At 46.0% G+C, this 25847-nt stretch overlaps 1 protein-coding gene across 1 annotated transcript in view; it reads right to left on the minus strand.

The window, feature by feature from the left end:
* LOC119432741 (uncharacterized) overlaps positions 1-25847 on the minus strand; it is a 139561-nt gene that overhangs the window by 105697 nt on the left and 8017 nt on the right. The window contains exons 7-9 of the mRNA XM_049658375.1: positions 24435-24545; positions 23527-23640; positions 22536-22640 (exon numbers count right to left, since the gene is read on the minus strand). Coding sequence (XP_049514332.1) covers positions 22536-22640; positions 23527-23640; positions 24435-24545 — 330 coding nt within the window. The remainder of the gene's footprint in view (positions 1-22535; positions 22641-23526; positions 23641-24434; positions 24546-25847) is intronic.

Genomic DNA, 25847 nt, shown 5'->3' on the forward strand with positions numbered 1-25847 from the left:
GGATGGAAACCTGGGCAAGTTGATATTGATTCGTGGCGAATAAGCAACAGCGCACTCAAAAACGAAGGAAGATGTGGACACAACACAGCGCTTGTGTTTTGTCCACACCTTCCTTCGTTTTCAATGCGCTGTTGCTTATTCGCCATGAAGTGGTAAAAGCGTCTGAACTCGATGGCACACGAGAACAGGAACGACGGGAAGCCACCGGCATTAATCAGCACCGTGAAATATTAGGTAACCTTGGCTTCACATTTAATGTATTTTCCGTTCCTAACAGCGCATACGCACAGCAGCTCGGCAGGAATGATAGCGTGCTTGTAGTATGCGCGCGCCCATGAAGCTTACATCAGCAGCGGAAAGCGGAACTTATAGAGCAGGCCGTGCGTCTGCAAACAACACAAGACCTTACGTAGCATACATACCCTAGGCGTACACAATTTCACAAGAAACAACAGAAAAGTAAGAACTTTCTGAAAACAAACGAGCGCAAGAACCACTATCCACGAAAAATACAGCAACGATGCTACTCATCTCCCCGAACCAACGCCGCACTGGTGCGGCGTGCTTTCCCGGCTACAGCCACCAGCTCACTCTCGCAAAATTCTGTCGGCGAGAATCCGGGACTTATCCTCTCGCTTCCGCTCCCCGCTTCTCTCGCAGGGAAACGGCGCCTTCTGACAACCGCCAAGTTAGCCGGAACCAGCAACTATAGAAGAAGCTCGCGTATCACAATCATTGAAAAAAAAAAAAAAAAATAGAAGAAGATTCCTCGCTCGCTAGCAGTATTGGACGCGGGGACGTGGATGTATCGTCGCGCAGCACCTTGTTTCGTTCTTTTTCTCTTTAATTCTTCGTTTGGCCGCAGGTATACTTGGGCGCCGTGTCTGGTCAAGCCTGTGGAGAAGCCGCGCGTGTCGGCCACCATCTCGAGCAAAGCAGATTACGCAAAGCTGAACGCTCATTTCCTCTAGGCGGAAACAAGCACCGCGGTCGCACTTGCTTTGACGTCACGGGTCTCTTGTGGATTCCCGTAGTCGTGTTTTTCCCGCCGGTTCCCTTCGATTCTGACGGCAGCCTGCTCGTCGACGTTTGCTCCCCAATCCCCAGAGGCACGAGCCACGCGCGAGAGCGCGCTGCGGATGACGAACGGCTCGACGGTGATTAGATTTTTTTTCCCTTTTCAGAGTAATTTGTTTTTCTTTCGTTTTCATTCCTATCTACTATATATACATGCCCTGTCGTATTGACATCCACTATCTTCGCAAGACAATGTTTGTGTAGTTGATACTTACTGTACGTGATGTGCTTTAGCGCAACAGACCTTCGTCTTTCTTATTTTCTGTGGTTTTGCGTGCCAAAATCAGTTCTGAATACGAGGCGCGCCGTAGTGGAGGGTTCCGGATTAATTTTTGACCACCTGTGGTTCTTTAACGTGCAGCTACAACACAAGCACACGGGCGTTTTTGCATTTCTCCTCCATCGAAATGCGGCCGCCGCGGCCGGGATTCGATCCCTCGACCTCGTGCTCAGCAGCAGAACGCCTTAGCTGACTGAGCCACCGCGGCGGGTGCGCAACAGACACTATACTCAGCATGAAGGTAAAAAACGCAGACGAAGCAATTGTTCGATCTGATCCGCTTGCGTATCGTCAGTTTTACCGCCACCTGGTATCGTATCTCTCACGCTACAGCCCATCATGTGCTCATGTGCAGCATGCAGTTAATTAATTTACGACACATATTGCAATTTACCAATTGTAGCGGTGAGTTCGCCAGACTTAAAGTGAATTTCCAGGATGACACCAGTTTCGAGATACTATTTCCCAAAGTGTGGGACGAAATACATGGACGTTCCAGATACTTTCGTGGTTCAATGTATAAAACAGCATATTAGTAAAAAAGTAAGCGGAACAACAGCGCATTTTTACGGCGAGTTTGATGGCGCATATCTCCAAACTGGTGTCATTCTGTAAATTCATTCAAAGTGGATACGCCTGACAAGCTCACCGGCCACAATTCGTAAATTGCAATATGTGTCGTAAAGTAATTAACTAAGAAGCCAGTTAGTGATTTTTTTAATTACTTGACATGTGTTTAGATTTCTCGCGCTACTAATGTCCGCCTCATTGAATAACCCAGCTCAATAATATGAATTACGCTACCTGCCACAGGCGATTTCTAAAAATTCTGTAAAACTTAAAAATAGACACCCTGTATACCGTAAACGGCAGGTGCCTAGAGATGGTATAATAGTACAAAAATGATGTAACGGGCAAGACGACATTGCTACCTAGTCCTAACAAAATTTCGACAGTGTATGGCCTTGTGATGTGTCTTCAGTGTCTTCCTTGTGATGTCTGGTGTAACGTCTAGTCTAACCTGCCAAGTGTACTGGAATAAAGTGTAAAGTCCAGCGGTGTTTGTCCTGACTTTTACAGGTTGTCTATAGACAACCTTTGAATTTTGCAACCCTATAGGTTTTCTCAATAAATAACCGTGGAACTTAGTCGAACTGCGCGATGGTCCATTAGAGCACCACTGGGTTAAAGAAAACAGGCTTGCTAACATTTTCTAAGTGCACAAAACAACGTTTCTAATGAGGCAAAGGAGTTCGGTAGAGGAGTATAGAGTCCATTGCCGAAATTTCTTTTTGTGACTTGTTTTGGCGGCGAATGACTTCGCGCTGCTGGAAACCAAGAAACTCAAATTATCGAACGCCCCCTGGAACAGAACGACTTGGCTCAGAGCCAACGTATATGACCTCGCGTGTTATTAAGCCGGCCCCGACGTGGTGGCAATTGGCGTAATTGCGATCGAACTTGAAGTGCGCGCTGCAACGACAGGCGAACGAGCTTCTATGTATGGCTACTCAGTCCTCCCGGGAGATATTAGCCAGCGCCTTGGCATCGTTCCCGGTAAGAAGAAAGATTCGAAAGAAACGAGTGACCACGTCCTCTTGGGGTGCTTTAGTTTCATGTATAAAGTTTCTTGCAGTCATAGCTGCGGTGAAAAGTGACGCTGTGACACTGAGAAAGTTGCGATGCGGGGACTTCGCATTGGCTTCTTTCTCGAACAGCCATAACAGACTGAAGATGTGCCTCTTGGCCTGTGTTCCTCACCTCACGATCGTTAAACTTGTACCAGAGCATAGTGGAAGATGGTGCGTCTGCTGCATCGTCATATCATCATCCTCATCATCATCAGCCTATATTTATGTCCACTGCAGGACGAAGGCCTCCTCCTGCGATCTCCAATTACCCCCGTCTTGCGCTAACTTCATCACCCCATCTGGTTTTCTGCCGACCTCGACTGCGCTTCCCTTCTCTTGGTATCCATTCAGTAACTCTAATGGTCCACCAGTTATCTATCCTATGCATTACATGGCCTGCCCAGCTCCATTTCTTTCTCTTAATTTCAATTAGAATATCGGCTACCACGTTTGCTCTTTGATCCACACCACTCTCTTCCTGTCTCTTAACGTTAGGCCTAACATTTTTTGCGTTCCATCGCTCTTTGTGCGGTCCTTAACTTGTTCTCGAGCTTCTTTGTTAACCTCCAAGTTTCTGCCCCATATGTTAGCACCGGTAGAATGCAATGATTATACATTTTTCTTTTCAACGACAGTGGTAAGCTCCCAGTCAGGATTTGGCAATGCCTGCCGTATGCATATAAACATTTGTTAATGAACCATAAGTACTGATTCTCACGTTTATCCTTATACGAAATGGTACGTAACAATACCTCCGGCAGGTCGCTAAATTTATAAAACTGTCGGGGTTTGCGCTACTTGCGCGCCAACTTCAATCGTACGATTCTATTTTCTTTGCTTACCTGTTTTAAATGAGCACACATAAATGCAAGTGCAAGACGCATGATGGGAGCAGCGAGACAAATTAAGACCACTAAATTTCGACACCTTATCAGCGGGGTGATGTCCATGTTGTTGCAAAACATGACTAATACCTATGAGCGGGATCGGCCACATAACAGAAGGAGATTAAAACTACAAAACAAACGACAAATGAAAGAAACAAGCAATAAAAAAAGGAAACATTCGGAGACAAGTTAACAGCAGACTGGGCATAATTCAAAAAGAAAAAGAAAAAAAATCAACCACGATCATAACCCCTATGGACGCAGCATGATAAATGGTAGCACTGGGACACACACAGGCAGAAAAAGACAACGAAAAGCCTCTAAAGCACTGTAGTCTTCTTTTCGACGTATGTGTGTGTTTCTAAGCTACAATTTGGCATGACATCACACCAACAAGTCCCATGCTCTACAACTTTAGCAGGGCAACCTTCTGGACGCATCAATGAACACCTTCAACGGACACATGTTGAATTATTCTTTTTTCGTGCTAATTACTGAAGGCCAACCAACTGCACCAATATTTTAGACCGCGTAAAATGTCTAGTTTCAGAAAGTGTAGATATACCGGATGTTTCTTTAGACCATACAGAATTCTTCAATATCGTCTGTACAACATAGCCCAATTCTGGCCATTGAGCATGGTTACCCACAGAGCATGACATTACTTCTACGAGAAATCAAAATGCATCCGACGAATTAATAGACATTCACTGATAACTTTTTCATCAATTGCAGTACGGCACATATTGAAATTTCTGAATTGTTGCCGATGAGTTCGCAAGGCGCATCCCCTTAGACCGAATTTTCAGGACAACGCCAGTTTCGAGATATTCATTCTCAAAGTGTGCGACAAAATACATGGGCGTTCCCATTATTTTTGGGCTTCAATGCATAAAACAGCCGGTCTTTCTAAAAATTAAGTGTGATAACAGTGCAATTTTACCGCTAGTTTCAAGGTGCATACCTCGAAACCAAAGCGATCCTAAGGAGTCCTTCCATGAGGATATACACTACAAGCTCACCGGCTACAATTCGTAAACTTCAATATGTGCCATAATGTAATTAACTCAAAAGTCACTTACTGACTTTTGTTAATTAGTCGATTATGCATTTCTATTTCTTGAGCCAGTAATCTCCACCGCTTCGAGTATTCTAGCTCAAGGACAACTGGCTGCTAATATGAAAATTAATTACTAGCCGTGCCGTGTTGCCGAGATTGCTTTAGTGGTATATACTACTAATTTGTAACGAATTTAGCCGAAGTGAAATTTCGTTGCCGTTTGTCTTTAAGGTAAGTGAATTGACACCTATGTGCAAGTAACAGCGTATGATTAGCAAACCAGCGACATTAACGACACAGCGACGCAATAAACGTCACCAGATGCGCATACCACACACGTTCAAGAAACAGCCGAGGTTTTTGTTCTTTAATCCTGGCATTCCCCTAGCGTCAACGCGTCATATCAAAAGACTCGCATAGACGGTGTTGCTGCATATCCCCGCAGTTACTTTCTTAAAGGTAATCTACAGCTGACAAGCTTGAAATGGTTGTAGCGGCTCAATGGACGGGTATTAAGAGCACGTTTATTATAGGGAACGGGTCAGTAAGGTGTCAGCAGAAAGTTTTTCCCGAAGTCAGCAATGCCTGCCATAATATTCTCTACAGTCATGACAGCGAAACATATTCAAAGAAAAAAAAATGTTATATGCACCAGTGCCCAATACCTGTACCCAGCAGTCACAGGTGGAATGCGCTGACGACGAGCACGGTTCGTTACCGCAGAGCAAGGAAAATTGCCCGGTGAAGTGTGCCGGGATTAGCGTAGCTAGGCATCGGAGGGCAAGAGGCTAATTATAACACGCGATTCGTGGTAACCGGCCACCAAATATTTAAATATCGCTTATCGCTTCTATTTAAATATCCTAATTGCAACAGTCCAGAGGGCATTATATGGCGACGGCCAGGATGGCTTTCGTAGGATAAGCCTATTGCAGAACATGTTGCCACAAATTCCATTTCGGTCCACCGAGGTCACACTCCCGAGGACGGAAGTAGAAACATGCTCTTGCGCTAATATTTTGGTGTGCCACATTGAAGAACCCCAACATTCAAAAAATGGTTTCACTGACCGAAACAAAACCGCAGTCTTCTTATTCTATCGTCTCTGACTGCCGCACGCATTTTCAGTTGAATGAAATTTACTTTTACTTTTCGTAAATAATCTTGCAACGGTTTTCTGGACTGAAATCTGCGGTCTACAGCTTGACAGAGGCCCGGAAACTGGACACAAAACAGGGCTTGACATCGTGGCACATGTGGCGCCCAGCTTCGATGTACATTATATCAATGAAGCTTAACCAGAACGAAAGCTAGAGAATGTAGCAAAAGATAGTGGATCATTAAATAACGCAGTCTTAGATGACATGAACATGGCTTGTCGCACACATCAATTTAGAGACACATCAAACTTAAATTATGCCAATCGGTCTATCATTCATCACTTCGAGTCATTGTATTCCCAGAATTATTGACTACTGTACTCGGCAAGAAAAAAAATAACAGAACAAAGAATCACATGAGATGTCTAATGCTTGGGGGCGGGGAGGTGTTATCGGATGGAGGGTAGTAAAGCATTCGTCATCGTTATATTTATCGAGCAGAAAGCATCGAGATCCTCCCTCGTCCCAGCAGGAACGACCCAAGTTCAAAAATGTAGGAGAAAATTGCGAACAGATGAACGGCTTCCTGGAAAACGCTGCGTTGTGACACACGGTGAAGCATGTCTTCAACGAAGGCTATACGGTAACCTAAGCGATAAAACAAAAATAGAAATACTAGAGACCGAAGTTAACGAAATGCGAGCGCTTTAGAAGATTAAAGCGCACGTAACTTTGTTTTGTTGAGAGATGTAGTACTTACGCGCAGCGGCCTTAAGTACCAGAGTTATACTATAGTTTGGGCACAGCGTGTTCGCACTCTAGTAATGAACTGAAACGTGCGTTAGAGATTACAAAACACCGGGTCGGTGACTAAGACGCTGAGATGTGGTGCCGCAGAAACATGGGGTTTAAGATTGCAAATGTTTCTGAAAGCAAGCTAATGTGTTTCGATTGGCTTCGCACGACGGGCCGTCATTTCATAAAGTGGTCTGGCCCAGGGTGCAATGATCGCGCTTTAAAGCCTTTTACCACTCTAGTTTCCATGTTCCCGAAAATGACCATTACGCCTTGACTTACTGCCGTACTTTCAACTTGCTGGGAGTGGGCGACAAATAAAGTTTCCTTCTCATTATATATATATATATATATATATATATATATATATAATGAGAACGAAACTATTTGTGTGTATTTGTATGCGTGCGTGCGTGCGTGCGTGTGCGTGCTACAACTGATTTTGACATTATTGCGACTCACAAGTTGCGGTGTGTGCGAGAATGGTGGATGACGGTAGGTAAATGTACTGGTAACTATAGGGCCACCTAAGCGAAAACGCTCGGACTTTTGAGCTCGGTGACGTCAGTTGCGTTCTGCGGCCGACACATTGTTTCAGAGCCTCCGCAGAATAAGATAAAGTGTAAAACAAACCCTATGATACATGGCGATAAAAAAAGGTTGTATCCGCGAGAAGGAAAAAAAAAAACATTGCAAAACCAACGAGTTCGTCAGCCCGGCTTCTAGTCATAATAACACTTCTCAGTGCGTGGTAACAACAGCTGTAAACGGCGGGGCAAATATGCTGTCATTGCGCGCATTTATTCGTCGCATATTTGGCAACTCCAAGCAGAGTACAGCGCTCTTACATTTCCACAAATCATTCCTGGAGCACAATTTGCGTGATTTAGACTTTTTTTTTATTGTCCGTGCTTAGTCAGCGCAAGACTTTGCGGCCCATGCAGCTGCGTAAGAAACATCATCGCGGTGTTTAACACCAACGGTCCTTCGTCCATCGTTCAGAAGCATGAATGTCCTAACCTGCTTTGATTTCTTTTAAAGCAGGAAACTGAACGAAAAATCAATTGCAAGCTTTTTTTTTCTTTGCTACAGACTTCAAGTTTCTAATTGCAATTTAAGTACTAAAAATGAATCCCCGCTCTCTGCGACACCACAGATCATATGCCAGAGTGCACTCACGTACCACCATTCCAGTAGTAATTACTTGAAGCAAAAGAGAAACTAGCTGACTTAACCCGATTATGGTGCTGTCAGGGCGTGGAAGTTAAGGCTCATCTCTAATATGTACATGTAAATTTATCCGTATCTACGTAATTATATTGGTAAACTACACCCCTTTGTAGAAAAAACGCGTCTTCACTAGAGCTTATCAGTGCGCCTCGGCTCATTTCCGATATCTCACTTTCGAAAGCTCCATCGCTAAAATGGTGGCGATAGCGGCAACGCGAGAAATTCAGTGAAAAGACGGGCATCGTAGTTTTGAGCGAGTGCACAGAGGGAGAAAAGGATTACAGCACGGAACCGCGCGGTCAGCTGCTCGCGTTGTCGGCATCTCGACGACCGGATCACGCTGCATCCTCAAAGCCAATACGACTGCTTGATACTTTCAGCTGCGCACCTGATGATCGTACTACATGCTCAATATATGATCACTTTTATAGTTGATTTGTCGAGATAGTGGTGAATGGAAAATAAGGCACTTTGAATTGTACGTTCAAAGGAGTTTACGTCATTTTACTTCAAGATGTGTCTTTTGTCATAGCCTAATAATAATTTAATTTTTCAATATGTTGAAGACAAAGTTCTTGTTTAATGCCTGCAGTGTTATGCCGCTAAATTGCAATGTGCGATTTACAAAGAAAAGCACAACTTACGATAGTTCGGCTGTGAATGTGAAATTTTGCCGACCGAAATAAGCCCGCTTATACGTCTAGGAAGGCTATTTTCTACTAGGGAAGTGCGAATATTCGCAATTTTGAATACGAATCGAATAGTCTTTTCTATTTGATCGTACTCGACTCGAGAATTCAATATTCGATATTGTCGAATATTCGTTTCGTTCGAACACTAAAAGGGGCAATAGTTCTTTCTGCGTACTGGGAGAAAGACTCATGCACCTGGAGACGCGTCTGATTGATTCTAATTTAGGAGGAACGCAGTTGCGCAGGCGATCGAATTCCTGAACAAACACACGGAGGAGCTCACTTGTGCACAATAGTTACCAAGCCGTTGAGTGAGTATGTCTCGTCTCTGGCAGCCTATAAATTTCCCGTCTCGATTCCGACAAAGCAATCTATTATTTGACCAATCACACCGTGCGTGCCTTCCTTCAAAACGAATCGCGGTACGGCAGTATTGGCCCTTAGCTCTTTCAGCGAGCAGTACGTATACGCTCTATACTACCCGCATTTGATGACATGCTGTTCCTGTTTTTCATTAGTTTCATTGTCATGGTGCACCGGATGGGAACGTACTGCATCACATGTAGTGCACGCGTATCAAGATGACGAATATGTGAACAAGACTTTTGCTGACGAACAGACTTCACGAAGCTTTTCATTTCACTTTTTTAATTGACTATTCGATTCACTATTCGGCGGTCGTTCTCTCTCGAATATTCGTATTCGACACGATTACAAAACTTCGTTGTTCAAACACCACTACGAATTATATACTGTTTTGCCCGTACTCAGTATGAATGACAATAAAATAAATTGTGGGAAAGAGGAGCTTCAATTCACGTCGAGGCGCTTCACCGCATTCCGCGCACTCTTGCGACGCCACTCTCTAAGATGTGCATGCCTCCTGTACTTCACTGATATTAACGCAAAAATATTGATTGCTGTCAGTGGAGCCTCCTGAAAAATCTTGCGAATCCACAGTGCGGACAAGTCGATAGCACTGTGCAGCGTGTCACCATAGGGCAAGATAAATTTTGCTGTGCCAAATCGGTTCGCAAACCGGTTCAGTGCTGCGAACCGGTTCACGAACCGTTATAAGTTTTTTTATTTCTCCGAACCGAAACTTAACCGGAATGAAATCGGAACGCGTTGAAACCGAAGCTGAACCAAATCGGTATTTATTCCGGTTTGACATCTCCGTTGTAACTAGCAAAATTTCTCGTTCACACACAAACACACGTGTGTTCTCGTACCGGCGTATTCGTTTATTCGTGTGCAAGTTCTCACGACAATACGAGTACACCACGTTTCAATTATTCATATACCGTGCGTAGCTTATGTGCTTGAATCGTTATTGCCTACTGTTCTTTTCTGGCTTAGTTCTTACTAGCTAATATTTTGAGAAAGCCGCAGTACTTTGACGGCCATACTTGCCCATACTTGAACGCTGATAACACCGCTTAACATAGGGCCTGCGTTTATTTATACAAGACTACTAAGGCATGTAAAGATCGCTTCTTATTGCCTCTCTTTTTCGATACAAAGCTTCCGGAGGCACTTACACGCAGAGAAAACGAAGTATCTTTAAGCTCGCGATCACTCATTGAACAGATGCAGACGGGAACACTCCTTTGCAGTAACCGTAACGTCTTAATGAATCTCATTTGACGACTCGTGATATTCAAGAAATTTAGTATACCGCTACGTCGTGTGCACAATAACGTTATCTTGGAAGCTGAGCTGGCTCTCCGTGGGAGTGATGCTGAATGTATCTGGAGGCTCTTCGATGGTGGCGTCCATGTGCTGGTTCTCCGAGTACCTGCGAGCGCGCAAATCGCAGCCACCGCACCGACCTCGTCAGTTAAGCGAGCGAGGAGCGTCGATCATCGCATTCAGGGGTAGCTGACGGTCAAGTCATAGGTGCTCGAACGAATAAACTGTGACCGACACACCGCGAAGCTAAACGACCAAGAAGCCCGCGAAACTCGGAACATGCCACGGCTTTATCCTAGATGATGTCACAGAGAAATACTGACAATAAATGCAAACACGAATTTCAATTTTGAGTACGGTCTCGCGCTTATAGCTGCCTGCTTATAGAAGCGACGGCAGGAAGTTAGCACGCATTCACAAACATGCCTGCACGGAGGTGACACATATTTTATAACCAATGTAAAACGGCAACAGAAAGTTTAACCGCCGTTACGTGAATAATTTATGAATAAGGCTTACAAAGGTTTCTGCTTTTGGCGCAGACCACTCTTACTGCGACTATACATAAAGCAAAGTGCCTGCTCACAGGCGTATCTTAGCAAAAAATCTTTAGGGAAAAAAAAAGAATTTGTCGAGTAATCAAATAGTTTTCAGAATATTTAATCAAATTTTCGTATATTTATTCTTTCGTACATTTAACATATTATAATATTGAGAGGCCTGCACATAGTCCCGCCTAATGACACAATAGTGCTAGAACATCGCATTTTTCTTTTTCCGAGTAGAGTATACAGACTATATAAACAGAAACTACAGCAGGCCTCTTTGCTCACCGTTGCGCGTTACATAACCCGAAATCTCGCGGTAACACGGCTTCGTGTAGTCGACGAGCAAATAACTCGCAAATAATGACGCCGTTGAAATACTGAGTACATTAAGTTGCCGCAGCTGACTCGATTAAGACTCGGGCAAACCACCACGGTTTGCCTCGGCCTATGCTCAGTCTTGCGCGTAGCCCTCATTAGAAAAGTTCAGCGAACGCACGAATTTGTCGCTCTCGATCACACCCACACAATCTTTCAGATTCAGATCAGCATGTCAATATAGCCGAGGCCTGGCTGAGCCCCCGGCAGCACGCAATTTTAGAAACACCTTTAGGACTTTTTAGCGAACATAATTTATTTATTTCTAAAACATGGCGTAGAATGGACCAAAATGCGTAAACGTTACGACATATTCGGGATGGTTGGCAGCTATTCAGATTAAGGTACATTCGGCTGGTTCCTACCGTCCTCCGACTCTGATTGAAACAACGCAGAGCCCGCGCTAGATTGGACCCAAAGAATGCGTGTACGAGCCAAACGTTCGGCCGCTCGCCAGAGCGTCGGAGGCCTGAAGTGGAAACACGTCTCCTTTCATATGTTGTAAGCAAACACTTCGAAAAAGCGTAACACCGTGCTATGAAGGAAAGAAAAAAAAATCATGCGAGGCGCGCACCATAATGAAACGAAAAAAAGCTAGGAGGAACCGTCATGCGACAATCTTGATGCCTAGTGATTGAAAAAAATATTTTAAAAAAGGCTAATGAAAAATGGACCTTCACCACGGAATAAGCAAGCGATAAATTCTAGCTGCCGAGCCCTCCGAGAGTACGCGGGAGATTAGAGCGGAGAACGGGTGGCGAATTCCGATCGTCAGGAGGGTGACACTATAAAAGCTACCACGAGCTAACCAATGCCTTGTAATTCAGCAACATTGGAGGGCCTATTTCCCAAGAGTCAACGCACAGATGGGCCCCCCAGGAACGAAGGAACGGCGTCAGCGGGAGGTTGGCTTGCAGACAACAGCTGCCTTACGCAATGCTCCGTCCTAGTTTTAAGAGCGGAGCTGTTATTAGTCGAGCGTGCGCCGTCGATGACGGCGGCGTCACGCAGGAGCAGAGCCGGAGAGCTCATGTGACCCCCTCGCCTGGTGGAGAGGAGCAGACCAATCGGAGCGCACGCCAAGGAGGAGGAGGAGGGGAGGCGCGGGCTATAAAAACGCCGTCGCAACGCGCTAGTATGGGACGCCGACGCGAATCCATCCCCCGCAAGTAGCGCCGTTCGGGCCAGACATGCGGCCGCGAATGCACAGCTTCGCTGTTCGAACATCTTCACGCAGTGGGAGGGGCGGCGACTTTTCCCCTTCCTCCAGCGCACGCACAATCCGCGCCAACAACGGAAGTTGCAGGAGCCACGTGACCGGAACACCACCAGCTCTCGGTCGCGCTTTTAGGTCCAAGGTGAAAGAGCGTCGGAGCGCTCCAGCTGGGCCGCAGCGCGGCGCTATGACAAGACCAGGCCATCGTGTTCCAAGCTCTTGTTTTAGATCAGCCGAAAGTAAACGGCGACGCTAGAGCACTCAAAAGCAACCAGCCGAATGTACGTACCGGTAGACTGATGCAGAACGAATCGAAACCAAGGTGTATATGAGGCAGTACGATTTCAAAACATAGACAACAGACGCTCAAGGAAAACAAAGACTTAAAATGATCACCAGTGTACTAACAATGGAAGCATCAGCCCGGTGCCAACGCTTCAACAAGGCTTTCAGGCAATTAACGAAGGATTCGTCAGGCTATCAAGGCAGTGACGAAGATAAGTCCTGTTGGCGAAACGTTCGCACTGGGCTCAGACACCCCTTTTTCACACACCCCTTTTCACAAAAAGGCCCAAGTAAACCTCGGAGCATATATGTTCGCGCGTGAGTTAGTTTGCGAGATAACGTGTTAAACTCGGCAGATAGCAATCGCATTGTGAGTGAGATCGTGTGAGTGTGTGCACGAGTTTAAAGGGACACTAAAGACGAATAAGAAAATTACCCATTATGCCAAAAAGTCCGCTTTTATTGTGACAGGAGGTTTGATAAGCCAGAAAAAGGCGCCAAAAAAAAATAAAGACATCCGGAGACATCCTTCAAGTTACCGCACTAGTTTCTGACGGTGCCTAGTCGGGGGTATAGTTATTATTCTATCGGTAAAGATAACATATTAACTAAATAAAGCGCTTGGCTGTGTTTCTTGTCGTCCCGTTTTCGTTTGCGCTTTTAAACTTAATAGACTATGGAATACTAACTAGCCCAAACTGCCACCCTTTCTAAGGTAAAGAAACACTACGTTGCATTTTACAGGGGAGATAAGTCAACTTAGCAGGTTTCAGGACATCTTCCAGGGCCACAACGGCTCAATTAAGAAAATATACTTAGAAATATGTGACGTATACGGCCGACGCAGAGGTTTCAGCGCGAACTTTAAAAAAAATGAGAGCGTGGACTCGATTATTATTTTTGCAAATAACTTATTATTAGGGCTGCCTTCACATAATGAACCTATTACCGCGAAATTACCGTCTTAAAACATTTTATAACTGCTTTAGTGTATCTCTAGAATATTATTATTATATTTGCATAATGAACCTATTAATGCGACATTGCCGTCATAGAACAATACTTTTTCAACTCCTTTGGCGTTTCTCTAAATTGTCGCTTTGTGGATTGGGCCTACATGACCCATCGGTATTCGCTCACCACTCCTCGCTGGCGGGTCGGTCGCCACCGTCGTCCCGACCAGTGATGGACTCCATCTCGACGCCTTCCTTCTTCGAGAACGAAGCGAAGAACAGCACGAGTGCGGCCGCCGTCACGATGACAATGCCGATGCCCGCCGCGGCGACGAAAAGCTTGTGGGAGCTTGTGGTGCTCCGACCGTAGCTACTCGACTGCCGGTCAGCTGACACGGAAGGCAAGCAAGATTGTGCGCGATGAGCCGCAGCTAACAGACGGTTCTCTAATATATCTAGCGCTATAGGCTAAGATAACTCACGCTGTTATTGCACTGCTGATTTTTGAATACGGTCACCAAAGAAAGAGATGGCAGCTGCGCGAGAAACAAGTGCAATCCACCCGACAGTATAGCCGCAGCTACATAGGAAACCCTCAGGAGGTTCTCAGAAAAAAAAAAAAAGAAATAAAAAGCTTTGCAGGTGAAGAAAAATTCGTCCTGGTCCGAGGACGAACTGATGATTGACGGTAATTATTCCTCCACTTTGCGGCTTTCCGCAGAACTGATTTTACAATATTTAGTGTCACAGTGCTTCGAGTTGTCGATTATTTCGCTATCGCGCTGTAATATGCTAGTCTCCTGGTTCAGGTTCAGTTAGTAGAGCGACAAGCCCGGAAAGGCGTGGGTCCCGGGTTCTATTCCCAGACCAGGTCGAAATTTTTAAACGAAGCTTTATAAGTATCGGCGGCAGTGGTGGTGGTGTCTTGCTAAAAAGTGGGCCGATCCTGGTGATAGTGCGGAAAGGGTCCAAGCTCAATGGCAGATAACCCTGTGGGCTCGGTGACCTGTATCAGGCCCTTGAACTACCCTTGACACACGTGGGACTTAAAGTGACAAAATCAGCAGTCCTTCCTCTGTGGAGAAAATGGGGGTAAGCGAAGCTTCTCGTCCAATTCTAGCGTGAGAGCTTCCGAAGCCCTGGCGAAACGTCAGCGAAGAGCCGCGGACCCCGAGTTGCGGGAGCGCGATGTTCAGGCCAAACGTCAACGAAGAGCCGCCGATCCTGAGTTTTGGGCGAACGAAGCAGAACGCCTGCGACAGCGTCATCTTGCCACATGCTTCACTTACCCACATTTTCTCGACCGAGGAAGTCCTGGTGATTTTTCATTTTTACCTGTAACTTCTGTGAGACCAGTACGGGGCTTTCTTCGTGTCTTCGGCTACTACTGTCGGGTCAATGACAAATTTTTCCTTTCATAATTCTTACCCCATCTTGCGGTCTTCCGCAGAACTGATTGGCAGATAATAGCTGTAACGAGGCACTGACGAGGAGATTAAGATGTTAGTATGGCCACGGCCGCTGGATTGGCTGACAACCGGGGGCGTGTTACTCCACCTGTCACCCTAACATCGTATACAGGCTACTCCAGGCGTTGGGTGGAGGATCAGACGATATCTACAACGAACAATACAACCTTAGTACGCGCACAATAAAGCTATTCGCAATGTCTCATTAAGATACGCAGCCCTCGGGAACGCTTGATGCGCGTTCGTTGAATGCAACGCGAACGCGGTGGTTCTCCGTGGGCCGCACGGGTTTCAAATGTCGAAGTTGGAGTTGCATTGCAAGTTTAACGCGACTATTAGAGACTGACTGCATTAAAACAGCCGCGGCCGTTGGCAGAGAGAACACGTTGCAGGTCCACCAGAACAGCGCACGTAGAACACAATTGTAATCGAAATCTTCCATCCTGCTCAATGTACAAAACTTGCCGCATTGGGATAGGGCATTTACTAGTGATGAGGCGAAGAAATACATTTACGATAGCAGTGAAATCGGGCGCTTATACCAAAGAGGACAAATGCGTATGGATATATGTATTGAGCTTTACATAGGCACATATGCATTCTTTTTTCGTCTGTAGTTAATTACTTGTGCTATAGTGCATTAAATTGTCACTATTGCAGTGCTTCTCTGCTATTACGCAACAAGAGGCCGCGACCACTTTCAAGTTCATATCGCAGATTTTTATCTTACCTCCTTTTCCTCGAAGGAAGCAAAGCTTCATTTGTCACTAAACTTTCACCCCAAGTACAAGATAGAAAACACGCGTTCCGCACGATCGAGCACTGAAAGCCTAATTCGAGAGCTTACTCGATTCTTCTTGCAATGGCAGACACATCCATGTGCTACTCGAGCTACTCAGAAGAGACAAACACACACATATTTAGTGTTTTTTTAATTGTTGTAAAGTTAAAGGCGACATTCCTCAGACTGCGTTAAACGAGCCACACCGTAGATCGCTTTTGAGAAAAAAAAAATCCCCGTCCCTTCCGCTCCCTGAAGATGGTCGAATAGCGAAGCTAGGTTAGTTACACCGAGTGTTACGAGTGTTACATGTGCATGTGCTGCGCGTGATGCAATTGCGTAAACACAAGTAAACACAGATGTACAACATGAAAGTTATATGGAAACGTTGCGTGGCGAGAAGAGGCAGCGACTTCCGACGCTACTCGACGAGTGTCAAGTTCTCTGGTCAAAACCTGCTGCGCCGCCGCCACAGGCATCGGCTGCAGTCACTGACACCGCGCGCGTTCGGCGCGAACGCCGGGAAACGCGGACGGCGTCGACAGCAGTTCTGCGCGTTGCGCGCTATCCGAAAGAACGCGCCCGCACAGAAACACCTTCTCTTATCGCCTCTCCTCCTCGCGCCCAGCGCGGCCTCTCATTGGTCGCCTCCTCCCCCAGCGCGCCTCTCCTCCTCTCCTGCACACGTGACCTGCGTGATGCCGGACAGACGGCGAAGGGTCGACTAAGAAGTGCTCCGCTGTCAAAGGGTTCTTGGACCACGGCCCCATGTGTCGCAGGCTTACAAAGCAACGCGGGCGTTATTTCACTTTATGAAATCTTCTGGCCGCAGTGACTGAATGTAGGCGTGATGGGCAGCCCGATACGCTTGCACTGCTGGTGCTACCATCTCCTTTCTTGCTCTTCATCCCCTAATCTATTTCCCCTGCGTCGCGTAGCAAACCGGATGCGCGTCAGGTTGACATCCCCGCCTTTCCTATAGATATTCCTCCCCCTTATTGTTGTGCGCGGCTTTTGTTTGACGCGGGCACTGCTCGGAAAAGCTAACGCAAAACACAGTGTTCTACTGTTTCACTCACATTCCAGGCATACACCGGTCAAAGAGAACGGCTCCCGACGGCACACGCACGGGCGATTCAGGCACAAGTCGCTCCATTTGCAGTCGTCGTTGGTCACGCACTTCTTGGGGCTGTCAGATGCTGCGGAAAACATTTCTTTATGATAGAAGCTGCGCTAAAGAAAGAAAAAAAAGTTTAGGTAGAAACTGTGTAAATAAAGAAGGGCTATAGAAAAACGTTTTCATATTGCCCTCTATACACCTAGAGCCGGAAGGAACCCGCCCAAGCTATCTACGCCGAACGCTGTATGTGCGAGTGAAAGGGCGCGAGGGGCGCGCGCTTTCACGGGGAGTGAACGCACGGCGGAGAACAAACGCGCGTTCTGCGCCGTGCTCCCTTAAGGGCTGCAGAAGTAGGCGTCTCTTTCCTCCTTTACAATCACCATATATGTAGAACAAACGCGCTTCCTTCCGATGCGCGAGAGGCCGTGGGGGAGGGGGAGGGAAGGGAGGCGACGTTTAGCTGCGGCATCAAGTGCCTATTTATATCAGAGGCTCCGGCAACAGTCACCAACGCCGCGCGCATTTTGAGCGAACGTGGGCAAAACGCCGATGGCGTCGACAACAGTTCTGCGTGTTGCCGGTGCTGCTGCATGTCCAAGTTTATACAGCTGATAAAGCTAATATCATTACTCCGCATAGCTCTCTACCAATTTGCTATTGCAATTGATGCTTCGCCTTTCAGGTGAAACTGCGACAACTTTTTGTTCCTAACCAAAACAGGCCCAGTTATAGTGCCGAAAACGGCGAGTACGCAAGCACAGTTCCAATGTGTTTTCTTGTGTCGTCCTCAGCGGTCGTACAAGAGATGTCTCTGTCGTCCACGTTACGACAAGGGGACTTGCCTACGTCACGACAGGGACAAGTCCACTTGTAGACACGTTGGTTGCAGAGAAATTCCTTTGTTCGACTGCTGTTGATCACTTCAAGTCCATGTTCCTGTGAGCTTCTGTTTAGTCTGGGTTTTTTGGCACCACGTCGTTTTTTTTGCGCATTATTTCGCCTTGACATGAAGAATCAACTTGACCACATTGCAATCCTGGCCTGTCCAAGTATCTTTCTGCGTAAAAATGCTGTGACGTCACGAATAGCGATCCCCTCAATTGCACCCGTAACTTTTTATTTCGTTATACATTTCACTCGTTGTGAGCAAGGGACGAACGCCCATCAAAATCCACAGGGAAAGGCACCCCACGTATGGGGAAAGATGTCTCGTGTGAAGTGGTGGTGTTGTGAGTTCGCAAGAGGCCGATGAAGCCAAGACTGCAGTCGGACGGTGGTTCCACAGTCAGCGGGACAAATTCTACCTCAAAAAAATTAGAAGCTAAAAAGACATAAAAAGCTTTAGTTGTTCAATTTAAAGCATATGAGTAATCACAGAGAGCAGTTTTTTTTTTTTGTCGTTCATAAATACTGATACGGAACAGCCGCCACAGTTTGGCTGCACTGAAGAGGAGGAAGACGACGTGTTCCCGCTTGATATAGCGTGACGCCATGTTGACCTCCGTTGGTTTGCGTGTAAATAAATTGTAAATAGCCTTGGGTATCAGCTACACGTAAGCCTTGGGTATCAGCTACACGTAACATTATTTCGTGGAGGTGGACGTTCCCCGTACTCGCCATGGAGCTTCGCAACGGTCGCAACGGCGACAATGCAACTTCGGCTCCTGCCACGGTGATCCCAGAGGCCGCAGCACGTGATCTAGGTTGCAGACGTTCGCCACAAGCGGCGCTCGTTGCCTTTTCGCGCAGACGAGAAAAGGGAGAGGGCACGGAACCGGGTTTGTTGGACCACGCGGCAGGCGTCTAGTAAAGGAGGCATTGATAGGTAATACCCTGCAACCACCACCATGTTACTCCGAACTTCACCGCAAAAACACTGGCTTTTCCAACCGCTACAGTAAATGATTCAGAAATAGCTTCCTGTAGTAGGTTAGTAGTGCATTCGCACTGAAACGGGTCAAGTGTGTTATGGTTGGACAAACCGTCAAAATGTGCGGCTACCTGCTTCGTTACTGTAGTCCCCCCCGTCTGCGGTAAGCTAAAACTCTAGTAACAAAATAACTTTAAGACACTTGTTTTTTTTCTTTGGGCACCGCCTTGCGTAACGTGCAAACAACTCCCTCTGAGAGACATAGCCTTACTGATTTCGACTTTGAGGCATGACGTAAAAAGCACCGTAGTGCGCGACAGCTCAGCCGAAGCCTCTGCGCTCAGCGTAAGCCGCCTTTGTCTGGCTTTCAATGGCTCTCGTAAAAGCTTTGATCCTAAATGCACGTAAGAGCTGCAGGAAATAGTCTTTAGCGAGACAGTCGCACCTCGGACGCATCTGTTGCCAACCGGAGCAAACCCTTCGGGGCAGGAACAGTTTCCACCGGTGCAGAGCGCTTTCGGCTCTGAGCAGTTCTTAAGCCCCTCGCACTGCTTGTGCCCTGCGGGTGTAAGTAGAGAGAGTAATGCCGTGTATCTGAAGAAAACAAAACAAAAAAAAAGTCGACGCATCAACTGAGCACCTATGGAAGGCTGTCGTTTGAAGAAGATAGTGCGCTCAATAATATACGGTACAGAAACAGGGCGATAACTAGGAGGAACCTAAATGAGCCAAGAGGAAGCTTTTGCATCATGCAGCGCATATCTCAATGCACGGGAACGGAGAGATTGTCTTGCTCGGATTCAGTTCTTTGCGTGATTTGTTCCATTTTTGTTTTATTTGAAAGTAAAGAGTTCCCTTTAGAAGTTTTATCTAAAAGTAGGTTTGTACCATTTAAAAGTCAAAGTCAAATTCCCCGACGGTAAAGCAATTTTTATATTAGGCCATCAATTATTTTACAAATATTACTCAAATCCTCCCCCTTCCACACACACACACACACACACACACACACACACACACACACACACACACACACACACACACACACACACACACACACACACACACACACACACACACACACACACACACACACAGACAACACAATAAGCATATCTGTAACTCCCCATTAAATAAAGGATATTACGCAATAAACTGCGCCTAATATAGTACAATTAAACAGGTTAAAATCGAAGTATTATGCACTATGCTTTTAATTACGCCACTAACTTGCGAATAGGAATTTTTCAAAACGCTCGTGAACATCGTTACACTTTTTCGTAAGCTACAAAACTCGTATATCAAATTTGTCCATTTGAGCTGATCTAACATCTAGAGTTTAGAAAACTGCGATATTTTTGTTGGGTCGGAGACACGGATATGTTTAACTTCAAGCGTCGATGAGTTTTTTACCTTACCAGTTTTCTACTGTTTTCATAAGAAAATTGATCCCTTAATTCGAAATTCTGCTTCCTGCAGTCGGTAGAACTCATGTTTGTCCCTAACATTTTGCATTCTGATCGATTCAATGGTTGTATAACGACAGCATTCCATCGTTTCATACGTGTCTGAATACGGAAGCGGAGTTTGCCCCGAGCGAAAGCTTCCTCTCAAGAAAGTGTTCGCAGCGTTTACTAGATTAAGCCTTTGGTTAATTTAGAATGCCGTCCTAGTTTGTCCTAGTTGGTTCATAAACAATATGAACTAGAGTTTCAAGATCTCATTGCCCATATCTTCAAGACACGCGGAGCTTATTCCATGAACTTCAAAACCATATTTCGTTTTTGCGTCTCCTCAGGCTTAAGGTAACGCTGTTCGCGCTACAACCGATCGACGCTGCTGTTATTCTAAAATGCTAACATTTTAAACCTGCTTAACTTGAACACCGTCTTTAGAAAAGCTGCAACTAGTTTTGCCAGAGTTACCGTCGCCGCCAGCCGTTAACGTTAGCTACGATTTTATATTTTTACGATGTTTATTTGATGAATATCTCAGACACCCAAACTTCGGGTCCCACGATTAAATGCAAAATAATGTCCTGACAACGGAAATAATGCATTCGCTCTCAGGCAGGACAACAGCAGAAACACGGCACTTAGCTTGAGTCTAAGTTCAACAGAAATAATGGGGACTAGCAATAGCAGACAGTGCAGAAGCATGTATAGCACTTTCGAAATGAACACGCAGTAGTGTTAACACACATCTTTGAGGGAAAGAAAGACAATAAGGTGATATATCAAGAAAAGCATCGGGAAGGTTAAATAATAAAATGCTGAGGAACAGTAAATTCATTCCACAGCAGAGTGCAGGAGAACTGCAAAATGGTGCGAACGCGCAAACAACTACTCCAGCGTAACAGAGAATCTCGAGCATTCCATTGTTTTTCGCGCGATGCCCATGATGTCAAGTATTACTATCATTTTAACCAAGTATCTGTCTCCAATAACCACTGGTCATGCTTGGAATGATCATAAGCAAAATTTAGTTGAAATCTGAAGACTCCAAAATGTATAACGTGTAAATCCACTGGCAATTAGGAGCAGCTAAGTGCTTCTTTTCTCTTTCCTGAGCGAACAACTTATTGTGTGCTGCGTACACACTTTATTAACGATCATTTACATTTAAAAGAAGCACACGAGCACCAGGAAACCTACCACAGGAGATTTTGACAAGCGACACGTACAGTAACGATCAGTGACTTCTTCAGCAATTTTGTTGTCGCCGATCCCGCCTGCTTAAGGGACTTTTCTGGATAAACTTGCTCGAAACAACTACTCCCTGGCTTATACGGCGTCTCGCGCTGTCGCAAGATGGCGTTTCAGGTACCGCCACATTTCTCGGCGTGAATTTCTCACAATCTTGCGCCGCCCCATCTTTGAAGAGCTTTAAAATATTTTCGCGAACAGAATTTATTCTTCTGTTCCTATAACTTGACGCAGCGTTCGTAAAATCGTGGAATGAGCCCAGGTGCGCAAGCTTTACTAAAATTTCAGAGTTATGTCAGGTACACGATGGGTGATCGAAGAATGAATGCCTCGGGCTGTAACCAACGTTTCAACAAGGCGACTCGTCTTCGACAGGGCAAAGGCTGCAACTGCTCCGCAGACGTAATATTATCTGCGCAAATTTCAACGCGAAAAGAAAATTTCTGATTACAATGCCTGTTACGCGTAATTAGATAGAAATCTAATTGCACTGTAGCCGGAGTTTCTAGCCATGCAGTAATCCCAAGTATACGTTTCGCAGTCTGAATTAGTCCTCCGTTATAAATTTACAAATACGGGTGAAGTTGGAAACGGTACAACCCGTAGTTGCCGAATTGTTGGCACTCGAATTGTGCACAAATAGTACACACGTCCCCTTGTCGAAAGGTAGGTTCCGGACATACGCGCGCTTTCCCTTTTCGGCTATAGTTGATCAATGCACGCTCACACCTGCATGCGGCTCCGTATGCATCATCTGAAAACAACTCACTTGGCGTGCACCGTTCACCGTTGTCGATGTAACCTTCGGAGCAGTCACACGATGCGTTTCGGCAGCGCATCAGGGGATCTCGACACTCAACATCGTGCGAGCACTCTGAAAGCGTAGAAAGGTTACACAAAAACGGCAAGTGAAAAAAATGCGTGCGTAAGACATCTTCATCATCATCATCATCATCATCATCATCATCATCATCATCATCATCATCAGCCTATATTTATGGCCACTGCAGGACGAAGGCCTCTCCCTGTGATCTCCAATAACCCCTGTCTTGCGCTAGCTTATTCCACCTTGTACCTGCAAATGTCCTAACTTCATCACCCCACCTAGTTTTCTGCCGTCCTTGACTGCGCTTCCCTTCTCTTGGTATCCATTCTGTAACTCTACTGGTCCGCCGGTTATCCATCCTACGCATTACATGACTTGTGCAGCTCCATTTATTTCTCTTAATGTCAGCTAGAATATGGGCTATCCCGCTATCCCTGTTTGCTCTCTGATAAGACACAGCTCTCTTCCTGTCTCTTAACGTTATGCCTAACATTAGGCTTAACGTTAGGTCTAACATGAACAGGGTAATATGTTCATCAAATCGCCTTCTAAGTTTAGTAGCTCTGCTTGTGCTGTATCCACCTTAACTAAAGAAAAAGAAATTAGGACCAATAACTTATCACGTGCCATAGGAAGATGAAAGTACGCTAAGAAGGGCACGGTGTCGACAGTTCTACACTGGCTTTCCGATTCCCTACATTTGCCCGTTTCTCAATTATTACTTAATAAGAACCACCTCAACACTGCGATCCTTTCAAATAGGCCCCGCTGAGTCCACAGTCAGGTTGCTGATAAAGCTATTAAAGTAGTACCAGGTGTGTTTTTATCAGGAATGACTGTTTTGTGATCTCGTGGTCTCGCCCGAACTCTCCATCCAGGTGGATGATGTGGCTTTAGACAAAACGCAAGCGGGAAGTAACAAAAGCGTACTCACCTATGGGCGTGCAGGTCCCGTCAACGTCTCGAAAGCCGTGCGCACACTGGCAGGAGTTACGGAAACAAACCGTGTGCAGGCGCTCGTGCGAGCACTGGAAGTGACTCTTGCAAGCTGCAAGCAGAAGGCAAATGAGCACGCAAGTTGTCAGGGTCATTATACATACAAGTATGCATATTCTACTTAGCTGCTAGAGTATATTTTCGGCATCGAAGTCTCGAGAACGCGTCCAACATGTTGTGGTTCGACAAATCGACAGACGATGTCACTGCCAGCGTTGTTACTGTAGTTCCCGTTTCCAGTAAGCCAGTGTTCCGTTAAGGCTAATACCGTTTACGCGCAAGTTAAACCTCTCCGGCACAGCCCGGCGGAGGCGACGACACAAACGCACCTTGATTGTCAGTTACGTGATCGATATCGCAATGAAAACCGCCGATGCTCTTCTGTCCTAACTCATATGTGACGTCATAAACTCGAAAACAGCCACACAATAGGCAGCAGAAGTCAGTAATAATGACGTAACTCACAGATGACAGAGAAATCATGTGGCTGTTGATTGATAATCATCGAATAACAGGATCTCATGATGCTATATGATTACTGTCACTCAGTGAAGCATAAGAACCAGGCGCAGTTTTGACAAAGCTTTTCTTTTGCAAGTGCTTTTTTGGTATTGGTTTACAGCCTTCGCTAATAATAGGTCCAGCGTCAGGATTGGCTGAAGTTTTCTCTTACGAACAATTCTAGCGTAAGACTTTTTTGTGAATTCGGGCCCAGATTTTTTTTTTTTTTCATGTGCATATTGCGATCACAGACGAGGCAACAAAATTGAAGGAAAACGCTACGCAAAGGCCCGTTAGTGATCATGCGAATGAATATTGCAATTAACAAGTACACTATGAAATTACCGCGGTGCCAGCATCTGCCGTTTCTCAAGTCGCTTCCCGTGGGACAACGGCAAGTAGAGTCCACGCACGTGGTCCCGGGATTCCTTGCGCAGTCGTCATTTTTCGCGCAACCTGGGCGAAAGTATAGCCGCCGGTCGAGTATTACGCTGAATATGGTTGCGCACTCACTAATAACGTGTATATATACGTTATATTTAGACGCCTATATAGGCGAGTGATCTATTTAGAAATCGTTCACTAAAGAACACCTAGTTCAAAATAAAAATGTCGCAGTTTCGCCCGAAAGGCGAAGCATCAATTGCGATAGCAAATTAGTAGAGAGCTATATGGAGCAGGGATAGTAGTTTAGGATAGTATATGGAGTAGGGATGATAGTATATGGAGTAGGGATAGTAGTAGGCTGCATAAACTTGGACACTTTCCCTTAATAACTGAATTAACAAGCGTGGTGTCTGCGCGCACAAGCCAACATGAATACATCACACTCGATGACCGCAGACAACCACTGTCAAACGCTGGCGTGAACAAGCGCGGCCGCCGCAGCGAGCGAAGCTTCGTGTGGTCTATCGCTTCAACGGAAACTGAGCGTCGAAATCACAGCGCAAACAAAGGTCAGAGCCGTCTGGAGATCGCTTTTAAGATACGGTGCACACGATAGCCCGCACCGGCGCAAAGTACGCAGTTGTTAGAAGAGTAGAAGTCGCCCCCCCCCCTCCCTCCCGCGCTGCCTTCCCGCTTTCCTCCTTTCGCGTGGGAGATTGCATCACCAGTTCCCCTTGCGCCCGGTTGCAAGATACGCATTTGGTGCCACAGTACAGCGTCGCCCCCGCATCCCTCCCTCCCATACCCCCACGGCCTTTCGCCCGACGCAGGAAGTCGCACTTGCTCTCCACCGTGCGTTCGCTCTCCGTGAAAGCGCGCGTCCCCGCGCGCTTTCACTCGCACATACGGTGCGCGGCGACTATTTTATCGCCCTTGGACTTTATACGGAACCTCACGCCGGCGACGACGACGGCGACGGCAGAAATCCGCTTGAAGTGTCCATATAATTGCAATCGCAATAAAATAAACACTAAAGAGAAAAATTATTTCAGAGTAGTAATTTACCCTTCTACAATACCACAATATCTAATCTTGCAGTGAGAGCACGCCTGGTAATCCAGAAAATACGAAGGACGGATAGACCAGCAGCGACGACGCCTTGAAGTTCCAGCACCAACTCGTCGCGACGTCATGGATTCTGACGGCGCCTCCTTCGGTTTGGTTAATTATTTTTTTCGGCACAAAGATGGGCTACAGTCGAAGCCGGATATATCGAACCTGAAGGAAATCACAAAAGAGTTCGATATATAGGTAATTCGATATATAAAATAATATTAGACAAAAGGTTTCAAGGGGATTCTACTGCTGTTC

The sequence above is a fragment of the Dermacentor silvarum genome, chromosome 11, assembly GCF_013339745.2.
Source record: "Dermacentor silvarum isolate Dsil-2018 chromosome 11, BIME_Dsil_1.4, whole genome shotgun sequence".
Taxonomy (NCBI): Eukaryota; Metazoa; Arthropoda; class Arachnida; order Ixodida; family Ixodidae; genus Dermacentor; species Dermacentor silvarum.